General features: G+C 42.8%; 1 protein-coding gene across 4 annotated transcripts in view; it reads right to left on the minus strand.

The window, feature by feature from the left end:
• The window catches only part of mark4b (MAP/microtubule affinity-regulating kinase 4b), a 50,255-nt gene that overhangs the window by 13,016 nt on the left and 17,510 nt on the right, over positions 1-19,729 (minus strand). For all 4 annotated transcript variants that reach the window (XM_072392078.1, XM_072392075.1, XM_072392076.1 and 1 more), the window contains exons 4-14: positions 9,153-9,201; positions 8,999-9,064; positions 7,041-7,111; positions 6,656-6,712; positions 6,268-6,504; positions 5,978-6,097; positions 5,628-5,727; positions 5,158-5,267; positions 2,466-2,655; positions 2,127-2,344; positions 1,493-1,596 (exon numbers count right to left, since the gene is read on the minus strand). In XM_072392078.1, coding sequence (XP_072248179.1) covers positions 1,493-1,596; positions 2,127-2,344; positions 2,466-2,655; positions 5,158-5,267; positions 5,628-5,727; positions 5,978-6,097; positions 6,268-6,504; positions 6,656-6,712; positions 7,041-7,111; positions 8,999-9,064; positions 9,153-9,201 — 1,322 coding nt within the window. The remainder of the gene's footprint in view (positions 1-1,492; positions 1,597-2,126; positions 2,345-2,465; positions 2,656-5,157; positions 5,268-5,627; positions 5,728-5,977; positions 6,098-6,267; positions 6,505-6,655; positions 6,713-7,040; positions 7,112-8,998; positions 9,065-9,152; positions 9,202-19,729) is intronic.

Genomic DNA, 19,729 nt, shown 5'->3' on the forward strand with positions numbered 1-19,729 from the left:
GGCTCAGATGACCCTGAAACATCCCATAGTTATGCTGCTATGGGCCCAGACTGCTGGGGGACCTCCCATGATGCACCTCTCTCTACTCTCCATGTACATGTGACATCATTGTTGTCATTAACTTGTGTTTCTCTCTCTCAGCAGGTATCTCTGGCCTGGTGTTATGGAGCTTGTTGTCTCCACTTTTCTGTCCTCTCAACCCCAGCTGGTCGAGGCAGATGGCCGCCCTTCCTGGTTCTGCTTCTGATGGAGGTCTCTTCCTGTTAAAAGGGAGTTTTTTCTCTCCACAGTCGCCTCGTGCACACTCAGGAGAAGAGATTGGCTCAAAGAGAAGTTTCTGAGCAATCTGTTGGTTTCCTTAGCTAGGCTAGTTTAATTTAAATGGCTTTAATGGACTAATTTGTATTTTAATGTATGGATTATGATTGTATTACAATGAGCTGGATAAAGAAACCTGAACTGAATTGAATGTCACACTGTATGAGTACATTTAATTTAATTTTTCAGTTCATGGAGCTCAAACAAGAGAACCAGCTCTTCAGGTCCAGACTCAGCCGTTCACCTACGTCATAAGAAGGGACTCTGAGGACAGTAATGGACAGAGGAGACAGCTGGTTCCCGAGAAGAATCAAAGAACGTGGTCTCAGGTATCACCTTCTCAGCACCTACAATGCAGCACTGCCTCTCCTCCCCGGGAGGTTTCACAACCATTCACACTTCTGATCCTGTGACCAACACATGCTCTCAGGCAGGTAAACGATCTGCCAAATGTGAACTCTGCTGCTTATAAGCTGATACTCCCCACCACCTAGTTTAGAACTGAAGAAGCATTTCGGATGAGAGGTGAAACGTTCTTCAAGAACCAAGAAGAAGAAGAAGTCCAGTTGCCCTTATTCAAGCGCTTAGAAAAATGACTAATGACTAACATTTGATTCCTTTCCCTCTTTGGAATTAATTTGGAAGCATTACTTAATTCAATTTAACACAGCCAAGCTGCGTCTCCATGCCAACAACGACCACCAGGCCGCTGTGCTCTTTTGGTCATATGCAGTCTGTGGTGCCAGGTATGAAAACTACAGAGCAGCAGCCTCTAAAATAGCCTTCAATCAGCTTCATATCAGGAACGTTTCGCCTTGTATAGAAAGGAGAAAGTGGGAGCGCTGAGTTGGTCCACCTCGAGTAATTTCTTTGCATTCTTCCTTCGTTCTGCACCACTGCCTCTGCTGCCTGAACATCATTACATGACATAGCTGAAAACGTGTGCAGGAATTTGTGCTAAATTTGCAAAATTCTGTGAAATTATGTGTTAGCTCTGCAATTTCTTACAAATATGTTTTTACTCTCATGTGCAATGGTCGTTAGCTGTGATCCAAATTCAAAGAAGCACATCTGCGACATATTAGAGAATCAGCAAAATGGTCAGGATTATAATAATTTCATTAAAAAGTCATTGCCCTGTGAGGGGAAACACACACACAGATCCTACTGTCACCTGTTTTCTTTGCCGTTTTGCAGCAGGGACTGTCTATCAGTGCTGGATCGGTCCGTGCACACATATGTGTTCCTTCGAGTCATGGCACTGGCAGGTGTGTTATTCTGGGGAAAAATCAACACAGAAGCACAAAAATGTAATTAATTACATCTCAAATGAAAGGTTGCGATGAGGTGGACGAGTGTGGTTTACCACACAATGCAGGAAGAGCTTCATGCCAGACTCAAATTCAGGAAAAACTTTCCTTAAATCCTTTTCCTTCCTTTTCCTTAAATCCGAGGACTAAAAAGACCTGCTCTTAGCTCTCATTAATCTCAGATTAATCTGAGCACTGTACACAAAACAGAGTCTCAGTCACTTAGTTTAGCTCTCAACTGGCTGAAAATACAGTCAGTCTGTGTTAGTGTTTAATGATTCAGCTCATCTCTAATCTGCAGAAGAATGTGGAAGATTCTTTTGCTCCCATAAGATCTCTGTCCATGTAGCCTCAGTGTGCTGTAATCTGAAGAAATGGGATTAGGCAGCCTGTGAGGTATCTGCCATCTGCACCAGTTGTATTGATAATGGATTACATGAGACAGATTTGTTACACCAGATGACTTATTCCACCCACAAGTCGCCCTTTAGGTCTCACCGTTGTTGAGTTGACTTTGCGTCGGTCGGGTATCTCGGCTTTATTTGGGTTGTGAGCGGAGCTAACCATGGGGCTGGAGGGGGTCGGGATGCTACGGGAGCCTACAGTAGTGGTGCTTGGCTTGCGTATCGACAGACGCTCTTCTTTGAGCCCCGCTCCCTCGCCCACGCCGCTGGGACTTCGCTTCGGGTGAGCTGACCCCGGAGCGGCTGGACCGCCTATAAGGGTAAACAAAGGTCTCAGTGATAGTGAGTGAACATTTCTGAATCTGCTCAAATACAACCCATCAAAAAGCAAAAGAAGCTCCAGGGGAACATCTGTTTCTGTGCTTTGCCTTACAGAAGTCAGAGTGTCGTCTTTGGCGGTGGTATGTCGAAGCACTGCGCTGCGCCTTATGGCCAGAGGAGGAAGACTGTGCACCGGAGGAGGAGGAGGAGGTGGAGTGTTTGCTCGTTCCGTTGGAAATGGTGCCGGGGCGGATTCGAGCCAGACTTAGACTGCTGCCCGACCGAGACTCTGTGGCCTCCGTCTGAGAGACAAACACACAAATAGAAGAAAGAAAATGACAATATGACTACACGCAGACATTGAAGTGGTTGCTTTGCTTATAGATTTTCTGGCTGAACGCAACAAACCACCGTGAACCAAGGCTGCATTTGTCTAGTTCATCCAATCCAAGGTAAAAGACTCAAACAAAAGACAAGATAAAAAGGCCTAATAAGTACAAGAAGACAATAAAATAAGAAAGTCAACAACTCAAATGGTGTCAAAGACCCAGGAGAAGAGATGGGTTTTAAGATTTAAAAGCAAACACAGAAGAGGTGTATCTAATGTGCAAAGGCAGCTCGTTCCACACTTTTGGAGCAACCACAGCGAAAGCTCAGTCCCATCTGAGCTTACGCTCAGTTTTTGATCAGCTGACCTGAGGGAACGAGTGGGTGTGTAAGGGCAAAGCAGCTCAGAGAGCAACACCACAGAGTTTTAAAAGCAAATAAGAGGACTTTAACATGAATCTTTAAATCTATGTCCAGTGGAGCGAGGCTAAAACGGGGGAACATTTTCGCCTGCCAGGTAAAAGACATGCAGCAGCATTTTGAACCGTTTGAAGCCGAGTAATGGAGGAAAAACCAACCCCAACATAAAGTGCAATATATCAATCCAGCCAGGTTGTGACAAAGCCGTGGACCACTGTCTCAGAATGCTGCCTACACAGAATTGGATTTATTTTGGCAAGTTGCCTCAAAAGGAAAAAGCTTGATTTGACGACTGTCAAGCTTCAGATCGGCGTCCACTTTAACCTCCAGGTTGGTAATAGTTGGCTTGATATATACTGGGTCAAGCTGCCCAAATACAACAGGGGGGCCAAAAACCATCACTTCCATCTTTTTTTTCATTAAAATATAAGAAGTTAAGAGCCATCCAGGCCTTTATGTCATTAAGGCACCTGAGCAACGGTTTTATAGAAGAGCCTTCATTCTTTTTAAGAGGTACATAAATCCGACTATCATCTGCATAACTGTGGAATGAAAAACCATGTTGGAGCAGATAGAGAGAGAAGAGCGGGGGACCTAAAACCGGGCCTTGGGGCACCCAACACGAGAGGGGAGGAAGATGAAAATTCACCAAAGTGAACACTCTTCCAAGGTGGATGTGAACCAGTCCAGTGCTGCAGCCCATTACCCCCCACTGCTGCACACAAGAGAGTAAAATATCACGGTCCACTGTGTCAAATGCAGCAGTTAGATCTAAAAGCACAAGAATAACCCAGTCACCAGAATCAGTAGCTAAAACAACATAATTAAAAACCCTTAAAAGAGCTGATTCAGTACTGTGTAAAGTTTTAAAGCCAGATTGGAAAAAAAACTCGAGGATATTATGATCTTTGAGAGAAATGGCTGTTTGGAGATAGGCCTGCAGTTGGAGAGAAATAGTGTAAAGAGTGGGTTTTTAAATCAGCAGGTTCAGATTAACAGGGACAACACCTGAAGACAGACTGCTCCTGACAACCTCCACCTCCAGTATATATGGACCTATAGTAGGGAAAACCTCTTTAATTAGGCAAGGAGGGACAGCATCATTTGGAGAGCCTGATGGCCTCAGATGATTCTGTAAAGAAACCAAAGCCACAGGCTCAAACTCATCAAAAACACCAGAAGAGGGGACAAAGACTAAGGGGTCATGTTTGTGCCAGACTGATATCAGAAAAATATTTCCTTTTGGCATTGTTTAAAGCTGTCTGATACTGGCTCAAGCAGTCCCTTTAACATTTGAAAGGAAACCTCCAGTTTGTGTTTCTTCCGCTTTCGTTCAGTCCTTCGGGTCCGACAGCCCGAGTCGTTTCATCCAGCCAGGGCTCAGATTTAGTGAAAACACTGCGTCACAAATCTCTAAATGACACACAGGCAGCACAAATGATAAAACAAGACAGAGTGTGTGTCCGTGTTCCTGTGTGGGACCGAACACAAACTGCACAAGAGACTAAAAGAGTCAACGAGAGTTAAAAAGTCTTTTGCCATCGGCTCAGGGTTACGGGTGCATGGATATCAAAATCCCTAACAGTAAGGAAACTATCATGTTTAGGTATAATTTCAGCCAGGAAAACAGGAGAAGCAAAGGCCATAGTGGAAAAATGCTCACAGCAAGCCTTCGAACTCACTGCCTGAGCGCCGTGTTTCCCTCAGCGACAGAGAGGTGGAGCCTCACAGGTGAGCTGGGCTCTCCGACAGCGGCGGGGAAACGTCTTACGTCCAGCATGATTCAATTTCACCACATAATTTTGCTGTAGATCGAAGATCTAACAATGTTTGGCGTTCATACACCAGCAGAGAGTTGACATTTAAAGTAACGAGTAATACGCAGTGTCGGACTTACACTGGCGCCATCTTGGTCTCAGGTGAGCTTCGTGATCACTCAAGTAGTTCATGTGTCAATCAATATCAGGCTGTAACAAGCTTATTTCAGTCTACATGTAAAGTAAAGGTGCAGTGATGACTGTGGGGGGCAAAAAGCACAAACAATGCGATCCACCCACCTCATTCTTGCGTCCCAGCAGCAGGTATGTGGCAGTGATGTCATTGTACTTCTGACTGACCAGCGTCTCTCTGACGTCTTCTCTGTTGAATCCCATCCCAACCATCACATCTGAAACAAGGCAAATTAAGTGAGAAACAGTTTCAAGAGCAGCATGCATAGGTTGGCCTCATGTACAGTTATCATAACGGCTCTTTGGTGACATTTAGACACAGAACTCTGACATTTCACTGAAAGGAGGAAAATTATGCCAGCAGATAACTCCAGACAGCCACTCTGAACATGAGTCATCCTGATTCTTTGTCCTGAACCACTGACTAAACATAGAAAAATACCCCCAAAGGTGCAGAGGGGAAGACTCTGCAGACAGGCGGATGTTTACAGGTCGGGTTTCTGCTCCTGTAACTCGGCTCTTAATCCATTTTCCAAACAGTTATAGAATAAATAAATGAGTAAAAAGGTGGTTCTCACCAATGCGGCTGGTATCATTTAAGTCCCCGTCTGGCTCTATGTGGGGCTTCAGCTCGTCGCCCTCATGGCCGATGTTAATCCACTTATCTTTCATTATTTGCTGATGTTGAGAAAGAATAACAGAAGCTGTGACTAAAACTCATAATATTCTGTTTCAGACAAAGAAAACCGAGCTTTAATTTATGGAATATCTGCAATACTTTTAATTTTTAACAGGCAACTTTAAGAGTTTGACTCGAATCTACATCAAATTCTACGTTATGTGTTACAATATGTAAATAAATGTCCTTTTTCATCTTCAAACATCTTCATATAAACACGTTATCCATGTGAGAGTGCAGAGCGGTCACCTCCAGAGAGCAGCGCTTGGTGGGGTTGAGGACCAGGAAGCGGCGCAGGATTCCCTCGCAGTCTGTCGACATGTAGAAGGGTACCCGGTATTTTCCCCTCAAAACCCGCTCCCGCAGCTCCTGAAAACATTTATTCGACATTTAAGCCCCAGAGACGTCGGTAAGGAAAAGAGAAAAGAAAGATAATCAATCGGAATATTATTTGAGTCATCTGCAAAGGGATATTTTGAGAGTGAGAATTATTTCAGGTCAGCTTTTAGATGAAGTTTGATACGACTGACGACACCCACCTTCAGGTTCTGTCCGTCAAAGGGCAGAGACCCGCTGACCAGTGTGTACAGGATGACGCCCAGGCTCCAGATGTCCACCTCTGGACCGTCGTACTTCTTCCCCTGGAAGAGCTCCGGGGCAGCGTAGGGCGGGGAGCCGCAGAAAGTGTCCAGTTTACTACCTTCAGTGAACTCGTTACTGAAGCCAAAGTCAGCTATTTTGATGTTGGAATCGGCGTCTAACAGCAAGTTTTCCGCCTGCCAGGTCACAAAATCACAAGTTGATTAACTTCTATATGAGCAATAACAGCAAGACTTCTAACCTCTGCACGGGAAGCGGGAAACTTTCTTCCAAACGCACTGGATATTACTTTCTGTAGTGAAACTTTGTCATTTTAAATGAATTCACCTTCAAGTCTCTGTGAACAATGTTCTTCTGATGACAGTAGTGCACCGCTGAGACAATCTGAGGACAGAGAAACACGGAAAGATCTCAAACAAGAGAAGATAATTGCACTTAGTGTTGTTCTTAAATGTGAATAGTAGCTACATTCCTACATTTATATGGCTGAAAATATAACACGATTATTAATTTCTTGTGTAATCACAGCTATTGTTTGTGTGATTGCAGAGGAATTAAATGCATTTTGCATCGCATTTAGGGTCAAACAGCTGAGATAGATGTAAAGCAGTGACTATAAACAATAAATCGTTTAATTTAAGTTTAATTTAAACTTCTCTGAGTATGCCTTCAGTGAAGCCATTAACTGTGGAAGGCATGGACTTCTACTGACCTGTCTGAATTTGGCTCTGGCCTCCTTCTCCTTCATTCTGCCGTGAGCCACGAGGTAGTCGAACACTTCGCCTGAAAAACACAAGCAGTATGAAAACATGGCGTAGTGTATCTAGGCGTGGAAGCTGATCAGTAGTCATATCCTCACAGAAGATGTGCTCAGAGTGGCAGAACATCTGACCTTTTTACAGCAAAATCAACTCCGTCAGCACTGGCACAATTACACAATATTTACAATCACAAATATGGACAAATGCACTATATTTGGGACTTCATCACAGAAGAAATGATCCAAAATAAGTGAAACGCTTTGCTTTGTGCCAGAGTAAATTCTTCCAATAACTGATGGTTAGTCTGACACATCAGTGCAGCGATATAGTTACTCTAGATGGTATTTCCTTGGCCTGTAATACAACAGCGAGGAACCTTGGAGTAATTTTTGACCAGGATCTGCCCTTTGACTCACATCTTTACATCCCATAGATGTGCAGCTATAAGCCCAGACTGCTTGGGGACCTCCCATGATGCACCTCTCTTTATTCTCCATGTACATGTGACATCATTGTTATCATTAGTTTGTGTTTCTCTCTCAGCAGGTATCCCTGGTCTGGTGTTATGGAGCTTGTTGTCTCCTCTTTTCTGTCCTCTCAACCCCAGCTGGTCGAGGCAGATCGTCGCCCTTCCTGGTTCTGGTTCTGATGGAGGTTTCTTCCTGTTAAAAGGGAGTTTTTTCTCTCCACAGACGCCTCGTGCACACTCAGGAAGGGAGACTTTAGCAGTTGTTTTGCAGATCTACAGCTTCCCCGAAGGCCTCGTCATGCACACCATCACTGTTCATGTGGACTCCAGCCAATGTGAGAGGGGCGTGTCGCTGTTTAAACGTTACTTTGGGTTCCTGTGTGACCTTACAAACTATTCCACACCTGCTCTTTAACTTAACTTTAACTTGGTCGTGACCTTTGCTGGTTGAGAACTCCTGGAGAGACTAAATATGCTCTGGATTTAATCAGTCTCGACATAATCTGTGAACTGGTGATGTTAAAACTCTTTAAAGATGGTCTTTTACAGCTTGATGAGCATCTGCAGCTGTTTTTCTGAGCTCCACATGGATCTCCTTTGGCCATTAAAATTAACAGGTTCCATTCTTATCCGATTGCCCTGCTGTAAATGAGAAACACCAACTTTTTCTACTTGAATGCATTTAATAGAACTCTTAAAGGCTATTTTCCTCAGTAAGTAAATTACCAAGTGTAATATTTGTCTACTTTTAGGTCCTCTTCTGCACGACTGTCGTGATCTGCTGGGATGAGCTCAGAGCCAGCTCCAGAACCAGCTTGTATACGTTTTTTTTGTAGCATCACAGGAGCAAACAGTCTATTAAACACTAAATTTAACTGTAAAAATATTGTATAGGCCTGAAACCATACACTAAGATTAAAATATGGGTATATGGGAAGAGAAAACAAACATGATCTATATTGTAACACCTTGTGCATTCATTTTAAAACAAATTACTTGACTTAATGATTCCTCATTTTAGACACATAAATGTATGTGTCAACCCAAAGTGAACCTTTGACCCCTGAGACAGGCTGAGCTGAAAAGAGCAGCACTGGTGAGCCGCTGCCTCCTTATTAGGTAATGGAAGTCAGAGATCACACTACATACAGAGAGAACAGCAGAGGGAGGATTAAGGGATCGTGGAGAGAGAAGAAAGTGAAATTAAGGCAGCTGCAAACATAGATTAGTGGATGGGAAGCAGCGGAACAATCTACAATTTCAAGATTAACAAAACTACACAAAACAGACAGCTGAGACACCATGAGAGCAGAGTGATGGACACAAACACACAAGATAGATATGCAATAAAAATCAATCAGCTAATTGAACTTAACAGCACAGAAATAATGAATCTAATTGGCACAGTTCAATGCTTGGCAACAAAGACGCTGTATTCACCTCCGCTGGCGTACTCCATAACCAGGTAAAGTGTCTTCTCTGTCTCAATCACCTCAAACAACTGGACTGTAACACACACAGAAAGACATGTCAACACATATGTAAACAACACCCCCAAACACACACACAAACCACTCTATGTGGTTTAACTCACCTATGTTGGGATGGTTAAGAGTTTTCATGATTCGTACCTCTCGAAACAGCTGAAAAAGAGACAACAACAAGGGTTAAAGTTCACCTTTTATCCAAAATTAGGCGATATCGCGTATATCAAGTTTTCCAGGTTTCTGTTACAATTCAAGGGATTTGTTTGCACAAATGAAGCGTGAAGCACATCATCCTTATTATTATTATTTTAGTCATACAGCTCACAGCTTGTATTTACAGCTGGCTTCCCTTCATCCATCTTATCCCTTCAGACACATGTGCTCCGTCAGATTGTGACCAACCACCTCCCGACCTGGAGCCACCCGAGGGAGCGTCCTGCTGATGCTACGCTGTCGACTTCCCCTCCCCTGGGTGTGCTTTTCCTCTGGTGCCCTCTCATCCATCACTGAGCTCCAAACTGCTGCCTCATCCTGCCGCCATCTCTCTCTCTCTCTCTTTGTCTAATTAAAGTAATGCATTTGTTTGTGAACTCCTTTTAAAAGATTACAGAGGAAATATGCCAGCGCTCTCAGTGAAACCAGTCATGAGACGGGAGTTTTACAAGCGATACGAGCTAAAATCACGGAAAGCTCGCACACGATGACGTCAATGGTTTCATCCATCATTGGTTGTTTTTATTTGGTTATTAGTGACAAAGTGAGACATTTTGACCCTGGAGGGGAAGCGACGCTTCACTGTGAGGAGTGCAGATGCATAACCAAGACAAATGTGTGTGTTACAGTGGAGTGTGCGAGCAGGAAACCACGACAGAAATAGAAAAGGAGGCGAATTATCAACACGCAATGAGATGTGGAGTGGGTGCAGAGGGGGGGGGGGGGAATGTAAGAGGACAAACGTACAAAGCAGGGAAGGAAAAAGATTAAAGAGTAAAACCATGTATTATTGGCCAAGATGGGCAGCAACTCAGCTCAGCAGTAATAAACACAACAAAACTACATAAAATATACACATAGATATGAAAAGGGAACTATATAAAACCTCAGAAGTTAAAATAACACAAGTTTAAGACACCCAGAAATTTAACACCACATTCACAAACGGTTAAATGGAGACAAAACAGCAATTACAAGCCAACATTTCTGCTTCTAATATATCTAAAACTTGTCTGAAGTCCTTTAACGAGACCAGCTGCTTAAGATACAGGTGACTGAAAGCACAGGGGCCAGCGGACTTAAATGCTTTCTAGTTCCAGGGCTTTTTTGATGGATATCAGTCTGCAGATAACTTGGGAAAACCATCCATCCCAAACATACAATGTGCAGCGGTGTGTGTGTGTGAGGGCTTTAACGCCTGTGATGAACCTCCGTTCTAACAAAAGCTGAAATGAGTTTGCTTCAACATAAACGCTTTCTGGTCCGTAAAAGGTGGTCGTAAACTTTCACCGCTAAGTATTCCTTAAGAATAAATCACAGACCCGTGGAAAAACACGTGAAAAGGCAGAAAAAACGATGAGACGGGGAGGGTGGCTGTGCAAGAGGAGGAATACAAAAGCTGGAATGCGCCGGAGTCTTCATTCTAATAAGTGAGCATCAGCTGCCCCGGGAAACACGCCCCTCCCTTTACCGCAATCCTGACTTTTCATGTTGTTATGGCTACGTTTCCAAGTTCCTCTAATGGATCTCTGTATTATATATTCCTCTGCAGCCCAGTGGGAAGCACAGAATCAGTGAGTCTATGGAGGAGATCTGCCGAGAGGGACAAGGATTCAACCTTAAACTGCTGCTGATAGGACAGATATTATACATTCGACCGGCTTTCTTTATCCTACTCTGTTAAACGCCCACATCCATCCTAATTATTAGCCCCTTTAGGCGATTTTGTGAACTTCCACCTGAGAAATATTTTGCTCCATGGATGTTATTTTATAGCAGCATGAGGCCACCACGGACCACAAAGCTCATAAACTCCCACGTACACAGTCACAGACTTCAGATGACTTTGCAGTACCGGTTAAACAACCACTGTGTAAAACACAAGCAGCAAAAACACAACCGCAGAAGTGATTTAGGCTTTTCTGATGCAAGCCATGGCTGCTTTTCTTCGCTTTGTATCATTTTATCCTGGAAATTTGAGTTGTTTTTAGGCTGTTTGTCACAAAAAGTATGCCACGAAAGACAAAAATGATCTGATTTCTAGTAGTTTTCAGAAGAATAAATCCTGTATGTGAAGACCGACATTCACAGCTGTAGTAAGTTAATATCCCATCCCATTACTTTTGGTGTAAATATATAACCAAGGGCAAAACTACAGGGAAAATTCTCTGGTTATTAACACTGGTTTGTATTCCTCTCTGTCAGTTCTTCTTTCTAGTGCTCTTAAAATAAGAAGCCACATTGTCATAAACACAGGTCCACTGGGAATGTGTGTAATTGAATTAAATGCACGGTGCATCAGCTGTTCATCTGAGCTTTAAGAAGAGTTATTGGCACTTTGTCTTTTACTGCTTTACATCTTACTCTCCCACATTTCCACCTGTTTTTCCCCCGTCTACAAGGTCCACTAAGCAAGAAATCCAATCTGCAACCACTGCTTGCTGAAATATCGAACATTTACAGATCCAAATACCGGCTGGGAGTCGTTTTCCTACACAGAAGATACCTGGAAGGAGACGGTTAAGAAGTTAAGATGCAGACATTTGCCAGTAAATTGTCCCCATTCTGATCAGTGCTCATGGTGCTGTACTTTTGTACAGTTGTGATGTCTTTTATTGGAATTTCAGGCGTACTTTTGAGGATTATGAACATGACGTTTATTCTTTGTTTGAAGCAAAAAGGGGTTTCCACACAATATAACTGAATGCAGCATCAGGCCACAGAATAATTCAACTGTCTTGCTGTCATTTTTATATAATAGCTTCCTGTTCCTCTCTCTTGGGTACGGCCCTGCGTCACAGTTGCCATGCACACCCGGGTATTAATCCCTGGGCTTGGATCTCCTGCTCCCCAGGGGGTTATGGGAAGTCATGGAACGCCACACATGGCAGGAGCTGCACATTCAGACTCACACACAGCTGTGGTCCTCCTGAGAGGTGCGTTCATCCTTCAGTTTTCTGCTCTTCCTGGCTGCTTTTTGACTCCATCTTACCTCATTTTAGTATCTGTATGTTTCTCTTTCTGTATAGAGTCAGAGCTCTCACTGTTTTTCTAAATGATTCTCAGGCTTAATTCCTGTGGCCTTCGTCCTCCTCATCCATGCCGAGTATCCATGTTTTTCCTTCCCTTCACGCAGAGATCCAGACAGAGTGTGAAGAAAATGTTGTTGAAATAGGAAAATGAGGCACTGATGACGCTCGTCTAACTTACACATGAACATCCAGCCACAGTCTAACATATTAAAGTACCTGACAGTTCCTCTTATAGATTGCAGCCAATGACAAAATCAGAATAAATCAGACAAGAAGAGAAAAGAGGGTGGAAGATAAAGAATGCCTGAATAAGATGAACTAATGAACTCGCTTCTCCCGGCTGAGGGCACTTGTTGTGAATGGCCCCAGTGTACTGCTGACAGACAGTACAGCACTTCAATGGTTACCATTTACAGCAAGACTCTGACTCTGTTCAGACTCAATTCTGATTTACTGCTCATGTCTGATCTTTTGTGGGACTGTTCACCGGTGAACGGGACCCAGGTGGGCAAAAAACTACGAAGACGTCAGGAACTCAGAATCAGAAGTGGAGGTGCTGGTGTCCATTTACATGCTAAAACTTTCAGGCAACTTCACAAATTAGCTATAAGGAGAACAAAAATAACAAGCAAAGACCGATCTAGAAAAGTGTAGAACGGTGACGAAAGTCAATCGAGAGCGACGTGGAAGTCCATCATTCGTGGTGCCCTTCAGCAAGTGGTTAAAACACGAGATCATTGGGGCTCCCTCTGACCCGCTGCTAACGGTCGCTCTGGAAGGATTGAAAAGCTCTTAACATTAGCGTAAGAAATGCCTGAACTACGATGCACACGAATGTACAACGACACCTAAGAGCTTCAGCTTAATGGAGCAAATGCACCACGTTAGCCTTATTTTTTGTAGTAATTAAACAAGACAAACCTTCACAATGTGGTAGCCCACCAGTTAAAACAAGAAAATGAAGAAATGTTCCTATTAAATGACTGTTTAAGACCTATTAAACCTTTAAGACTTCTTACGACACTATCACAAGACATGCATACCATCCTGCCAATGAACATACATGGACTAAAAGCAGACAACCACAGAGATATAAACACCCGCACACAGTCACGTATTGTACAAGCAATTTAAAACTCAGCAGCTGACCAACCTCAACTTATAAGCATGTCTTTGGATTGAATGGGGAAGCTGAAAGAAACCCATAAAAAACCCACAAAGGGATGGGAAGAGGATTCAACCTGCACAAAGAAAGGTTTGAACCAAGATACTGAGAATAATCAATGCTAACCTCCGTAGCCAAAAGCTTCTGGAAGGAACGTAAAGACCTTAATGGATATAGAGGCATTTTCCACACACCAAATTATAGGTCTTCACTTTCTTTTCCCCCTACAAACACTCAAAATAAATGGCAGCAATGTCCAACTTATCATTTATTGGGAAAACATCAGATTTGTTCAACAAGGATATGAAGCAGGAGCCTATTAGGACGAAGATTTTGATTGTAAAAGCCGACATTTCTATTCCAATGCCACTATTCCATCTAATAAAGTGACTGCGCACTTTGTCCGATCAAATATCTTCTGTGGATTTCATTTGTAAATCTCAGGGCATCTGATGTGAGTTAACTTTAATTGTTCATTGGAAGAAAACAAACAAGTTCAGGGATATCATAAAGTGTATGATGGCTGAGTGGCTGAGCCAGGTCTGCATCAGACAGCACTGATGTTTTTCTCCATTACAGCCAATGTAAAGGGGGGACCTCTCGTGTCTGCTCAGGATTTTGTTGTCATTTACCAGCATTTTTCCAGCAGGAAAGTTGCCTCCACATGCAGGAAAAAAGGAGCTCAGACACCCTCAGAATTTGTAGAAACAGGTACTGTAATTATTGTGTCTTTCAAACCGATAGCAGTAACTATTAAACTGTGAAATCACGAGTCTTATAAAGACTTAAATGTGCCGCCTGTTTATGTTGCATTCGAGGAAAATTCTGTTAATATTACTGAGCAGCACACTGAGCATTAGACACACACAAACAATCACAATCTGATTTCTAAGGGCCTGATCTGTCACTGGTCAAATCTGTAAAGCTAAAACTTGTTTGATTCTGGTCCCCAGACGATCAACCAGTGCATCCTCAGCATTTGAGCAACTCTTCCAGTCTTCGAGCCACTTCAGCACATGTGGATTCCTCTTTGGAGGAGGTTTCAGGCAAAGATTTGCTGCATTCTCATCAAATGTTTCGAGACAGTCCAACAAGGTGAGGTACCCGAGAATTTCCCCACTTTCTCTTCTTCTAGTCGCAGGACAAAATTGAAAAAGTCCAACTATGTGCCCACCTCCACCCAATCCCTCCTTCCACTTAATGTACCGTAGGGAGCGCAGCTCTCAGGCCTGTTTAGGGAGGAAGCTGAAACATTCATGAGGAGGAGCCAGAGTTTAATTCTGGCTTCATATATTGACCCACATTGTAAGAATCATGACTCAGCTTGATATAATAAGCAGCTTCACAGCTACTTTGTAGATATTAACTAAACAAAAACAAGCATGCTGCTGTGGTATGACAGCTGAATAATGACTAGCTGCTGGGAGAACCTTGTGTTTTTGCTCCGTCTGCACTCTTGTCCCTTCATTGTCTAATTATTCCCTCACAGACTGGCTTAGTAACAACAATGCATACAGCAGGCACAACATTATTATGCGCAGACACCCACACAGGGACAATATGCAGTGTACAATACCAATACAGATAATGGAATTACACATACATAAAAAGGCCGAGCCGAGGGTGTGTTGTGCTGAGTTCAGTCGCCTTTTTCATACATCGCTGCTCTCACACACACAAGCAGCCTCCTCTCGCTCGTCTTACTCGGGGTCCCTGCTCCTGCGCCACAAACCACCCCCCACCTCCTCATCCCTACACGACTGCCTCTTTTGTTTGCCTGTCTGGAATTTAGCTCCTGGCTGAAGGGGCCTGAGCAGGGGACAAAACACTTCACACGGCATTAAACGCCGTCTTGCATCCACTTTACTTTTGCTCTCCACTTCTGAAGGTAACAACCACGAGACCCGGCACAGTCTGGGAGATTATCCAACATCACATACAGCAGGGGAAGAGAGCCCCCCCCCAACCCCCCAGTACAGTGATAAAGGCTTAAGATAAGAACAGAAAAGTACAATTTATTTCAAGAGAATAGCTTTGTATTCCCACTTTACTACACATATTCCCACATCACGATTTCCAGTTCCACTTGTAACACCTTTCCTTCTGCATTACACATTTTCAAGTCAATCAACACCCAAAGGCAACATGTTAACGAGAATAAAGCGTTGAGGCATGCAGCTTTGTGATAATGCAAAACGGCAGCAACCTCAGATATTTAGCTGCTGGAGTTTCATCAACTATAATTAAACACACTAATGTCTCATGGCATCAAGAAGCATTTAATTGCCTTCTTCTTCTTCAATCAATACGATCTTTTTATAAAGCACATTTAGTGCTGTGCAAAATAAACATGAGTACAGAATACAAGTAAAGAATGAAACATGATGAGAAGAAGAAATCAGGTGTGTTTGGTCTGGTCTGCAAGAGGCAACTCGTTCCACAGTTTAGGAGCTGCAAAAAGCCCGATCCCCCTTTGAACTTCAGCCTCGTTTTCAGGACAATAAAAAGCCTGGTCGGCAGATCTTAGAGGCCGTGAAGTAGCACAGGGCTGAAGCAGGTCAGAGAGGTAGGACCGATAAGGCATTAGTAAACAAGCTAAAGAACTTTTAAGTCAGATCACTGCACAGGTAACCAGAGGAGGGAACCTAACATGAGCAAAATGTGCTCGAAATGGCTCGAGTTCCTGTTAAAGGACGAGCAGCAGAGTGTGGTTAATCCCAACATACGGAGCGTTGGGATAATCCAGACGACTCGTACTGAGCGCATGTATCAATTTCTCAAGCTCCTGCCACGACAAAATGGACTTTACCTCGACTTCTTCAACCTCAACTGCTGAGGACAGCTGCTTGTCAAATTTAAAAGACACAGTCCACCCAAGAAAGGGCTTCAGAAGTACCTTTAGGCCCAAACAAAACAATACGGACTCGTTGAAATAAAATAAAGTTAACACCATCAACGCTGATGTCGCTGAGGTTGGACGGATCATCCCTCCCTCTGCCTCAGTGGTGCATAAATTTGACAATCATCTGCTTAACAAAGAAACCGTGTTACCCATTTCAACGCAGACGAGAAGGAAAACTGATGATTTTCACCCTCACATCTTTTCCTCTTTGACTGCGCAACACATTCGCCAACTTGAGCTAAACGTGCTTTAAATGGTGATGACTAAAAAACAAAAGTACCAAAGGTTTTAAAGTTAAGAATAAATAAATTAATAAACAAAGAGAGCAGCTTTATGCTTTGGGAGTAGAAACTAAAAAGCACAACAGGCCGTACATAATAACTAATAAAACAGACAAACTCAGACCAGAACAGAAGATGCTGCTCCTGCGAAAGAGTTGCACTTAAATCTGCTTAAAAAAACGCTGTCAGAGCTTAAACTTTCTGAAATAACTCCTTAATAAAAGCAGCACGATGATTGGACGAGAGATTTCGTTGTGCCCATTCATGGTTAGTCACCCTCAGTGTAAGCAATAGGCTTAATATTATAAAAATAACTCAAACACACCTGAACAGATTGAGTTTTCAGCTGATTCTGGAGCTTTACGTCAAGACTTTTGGTACAAAGAGCATCAGTGTTGACTCGACTTATCAGTCATTTTTGTGCTCGTCAGTAATTACGCGTGTACAGTCACAAATCTCCACCCACAGATCAAGGGTCGTCCAATCATTTCAACGCTTCGACTTAAGAAAACAAACAAAAAAAAAGCTTGATAAATCCAAGTTTATAAAAAGGCAGAACTAGTAAAAGTCATGGCATACATCGTGTGTTTAAATAGTTTAAACAACAAGCCAAAGAACAAAGTTTATCCAGAAGAGTAATAAATAAATATTAATATAATATAATTACAAATAGTTAATACGAGGGTCTCCTGTTCACCACGCAGCCCGATACAGTAACTTAGTTCTCTGGTAAGGACGCCAGAACCCCAACACATGCTCACATAACAAGGAGTTAAACACATTATGCTGTGTATTTAACCTTTAAGACTGGTCGATTGCAGGTAAGAATAGCAATGGTATCAAACTGCGATACTTCCTGAGGTATCACTGCAACAATCCAGCATTGTGGGACTCCTTTAAAAGACCATAACCCAACGGTCCCCAAGTCCCCAAACTTTTTGAGCGCACACGGTGTGAGAGTAAAGAGTACAGCTGTGATTACAGAGGAGCTACTACAGCAAGGCAACGTCTGGGGAGAGAGGTGAGACAAGCAGGACACGGAGCGAGGGGAAAAATATAGAGTGGATGAGGAGGGCAAAAGAGGAAAATATGAGAAAGTGGAGCTGAGGACAGAGGAGAGGACATAAAGCAACTGAAAATATAAACTGAGCCACAACAGAGACACAGAGGGAAATGAGAGCCTCATGTGAACTCAGAAAACTTTTTAACATTAAAACTAAGTTAATTTAAATTATGTACACTGGAGCAAATAAATCAATGTCCCAGTGAAAGACACAACCCACTTAATGCTGCTAAGGACCAACAGAGGTCAGATTAATCTGATGATCCACGCAGGATCCGGGCATTTGAAGGCAACACAATTGATTCAGCAAACACATTCCAGTTCAAATAAAAGGGATATTTAGTTTTTAAAGGAGTATTGTGTGTATTATTTGGGAGCGGTCAACCTCTTAGCAGCAGCACACAGCAGTCAGAGATCTGTTGTATGTCTGCTGAGCTAAAGCTAACAGATAACGGCTAATGCCACCAGAAAAGTGACATTTTCTCCTTCTAGAACAAGTCAAACCTAAACTTTATAGAAGTTTGAGAGCACTAGATGATGGAAATTTACACCACCTCTGTCTCAGACAGCTACCCAGACTGAGCAAAATAAGTATAAACAAATAGCTCTCCAAGCTCCAAACTCCAACTGCTTCAAGTATGACACGGACTGCTCCAAAGTACTTCAAACAACCCCCCTTAAAAATAATTCATTCATTCATTCAGATAAATGGCATTAACAAAAGCAAAAGCTCAAACTGCTGCCCAACATTTACTGTTGGAGACGCTCAAATAGTTTTTTTTTTCTGCTACAACTTGTGCATAAATCTACATATTGAGGTTTTGTCAGAAAATTCGACATTTTAATCTACTAAACATCAGCTGGGTTGAGTTTAATACCCATTAAAGACAATCACTCTGAATAAGTTTAACCTTTAGATTTAGTTTTAGGACTAAATGAATGTGAAGATGGAACAAAATAGCCCGAGTTGGTGGAGAAAATGATGGCAGGAAAAAGAAATGGGCAGTGAGTGGGCGGACATGTCAGAGACAGACGGAGACAAAGACACATAAGGCAGTGTCACCTGGCAGCATCCACAGCGTCCTACACCCAGCACAATACTGCTGACAGGACAGGACGTCACCGGCAGCCTGACACAGCTGCGCTATGCAGCACTACACCACCACAAAGCTGCAGAGTACCAACACATACTGTAGCTCCGAGACTTAAGCACACATTACAGCTGGAATAGAATCATGTTCTCAGCACATCTGCTCAGACTAAGCTCTGCTACCGTTTCAGCGGGAACTCCAAAAAACACGCCTCCGCAGCAAAAACACTTTAAACAGCTGAAAAGTGTGAATTAAAGAAAAAGATACAGTTGGGTTTTTCCCTTCTTCACCCACTATAATTCATTTTCTCAAGAGCTATAACAGCTCAAGGGTTGAGGGATTTGCAACAGCCATAAAGGTTCAGTCTAAATCCTTTGTTTCCACAAAGTAAGATGTTAGAAGCTTAGTAAAAATAAATCTTGTAAGCACTTTTTTTTTGTTTCCTCAGGCCTCATCTTGGCTTTTAGAGGTATTTCAGACTATTGTTGCTCATAATGTCACAGAATATCTTCTTCTGAGTAACATTCTCCTTCTGCATCCTTGTGCTTTCCCTGAACCACAGACAAATCATTTAAAGTCACTGATAAAGTTGATATTCATGATTTTATGTTAATTCTCGTGAATCAGGGTATCAAGAAGGGATTTCAAGAGGCGAGAATGTTTAAAAGAGGCAAGGTTGGATTAGGATACAGTAGGGTTTAGGATTATGAGATTTCTACAGTGGAATATGCCTTTAATAGATGTGTCATTATATTGGCTTTTGGTTTTGTCCTACATAAGAGTTTAGATCGGTATCTAGGTCAGGTGGACCGACCGTCACACAGAGCCAGACGTCATCAATAGCCAACTTGTGTGGCATCGGGAGAACCATAACCCGGCCTGAACAGGTTACCCAACCATCTGAGAATGAATCAATAAGCTAACTGTGCACGTCTGT

This window comes from Leuresthes tenuis, unplaced genomic scaffold (genome assembly GCF_036924035.1).
Source record: "Leuresthes tenuis unplaced genomic scaffold, fLeuTen1.0.hap1 SCAF_9, whole genome shotgun sequence".
NCBI lineage: Eukaryota > Metazoa > Chordata > Actinopteri > Atheriniformes > Atherinopsidae > Leuresthes > Leuresthes tenuis.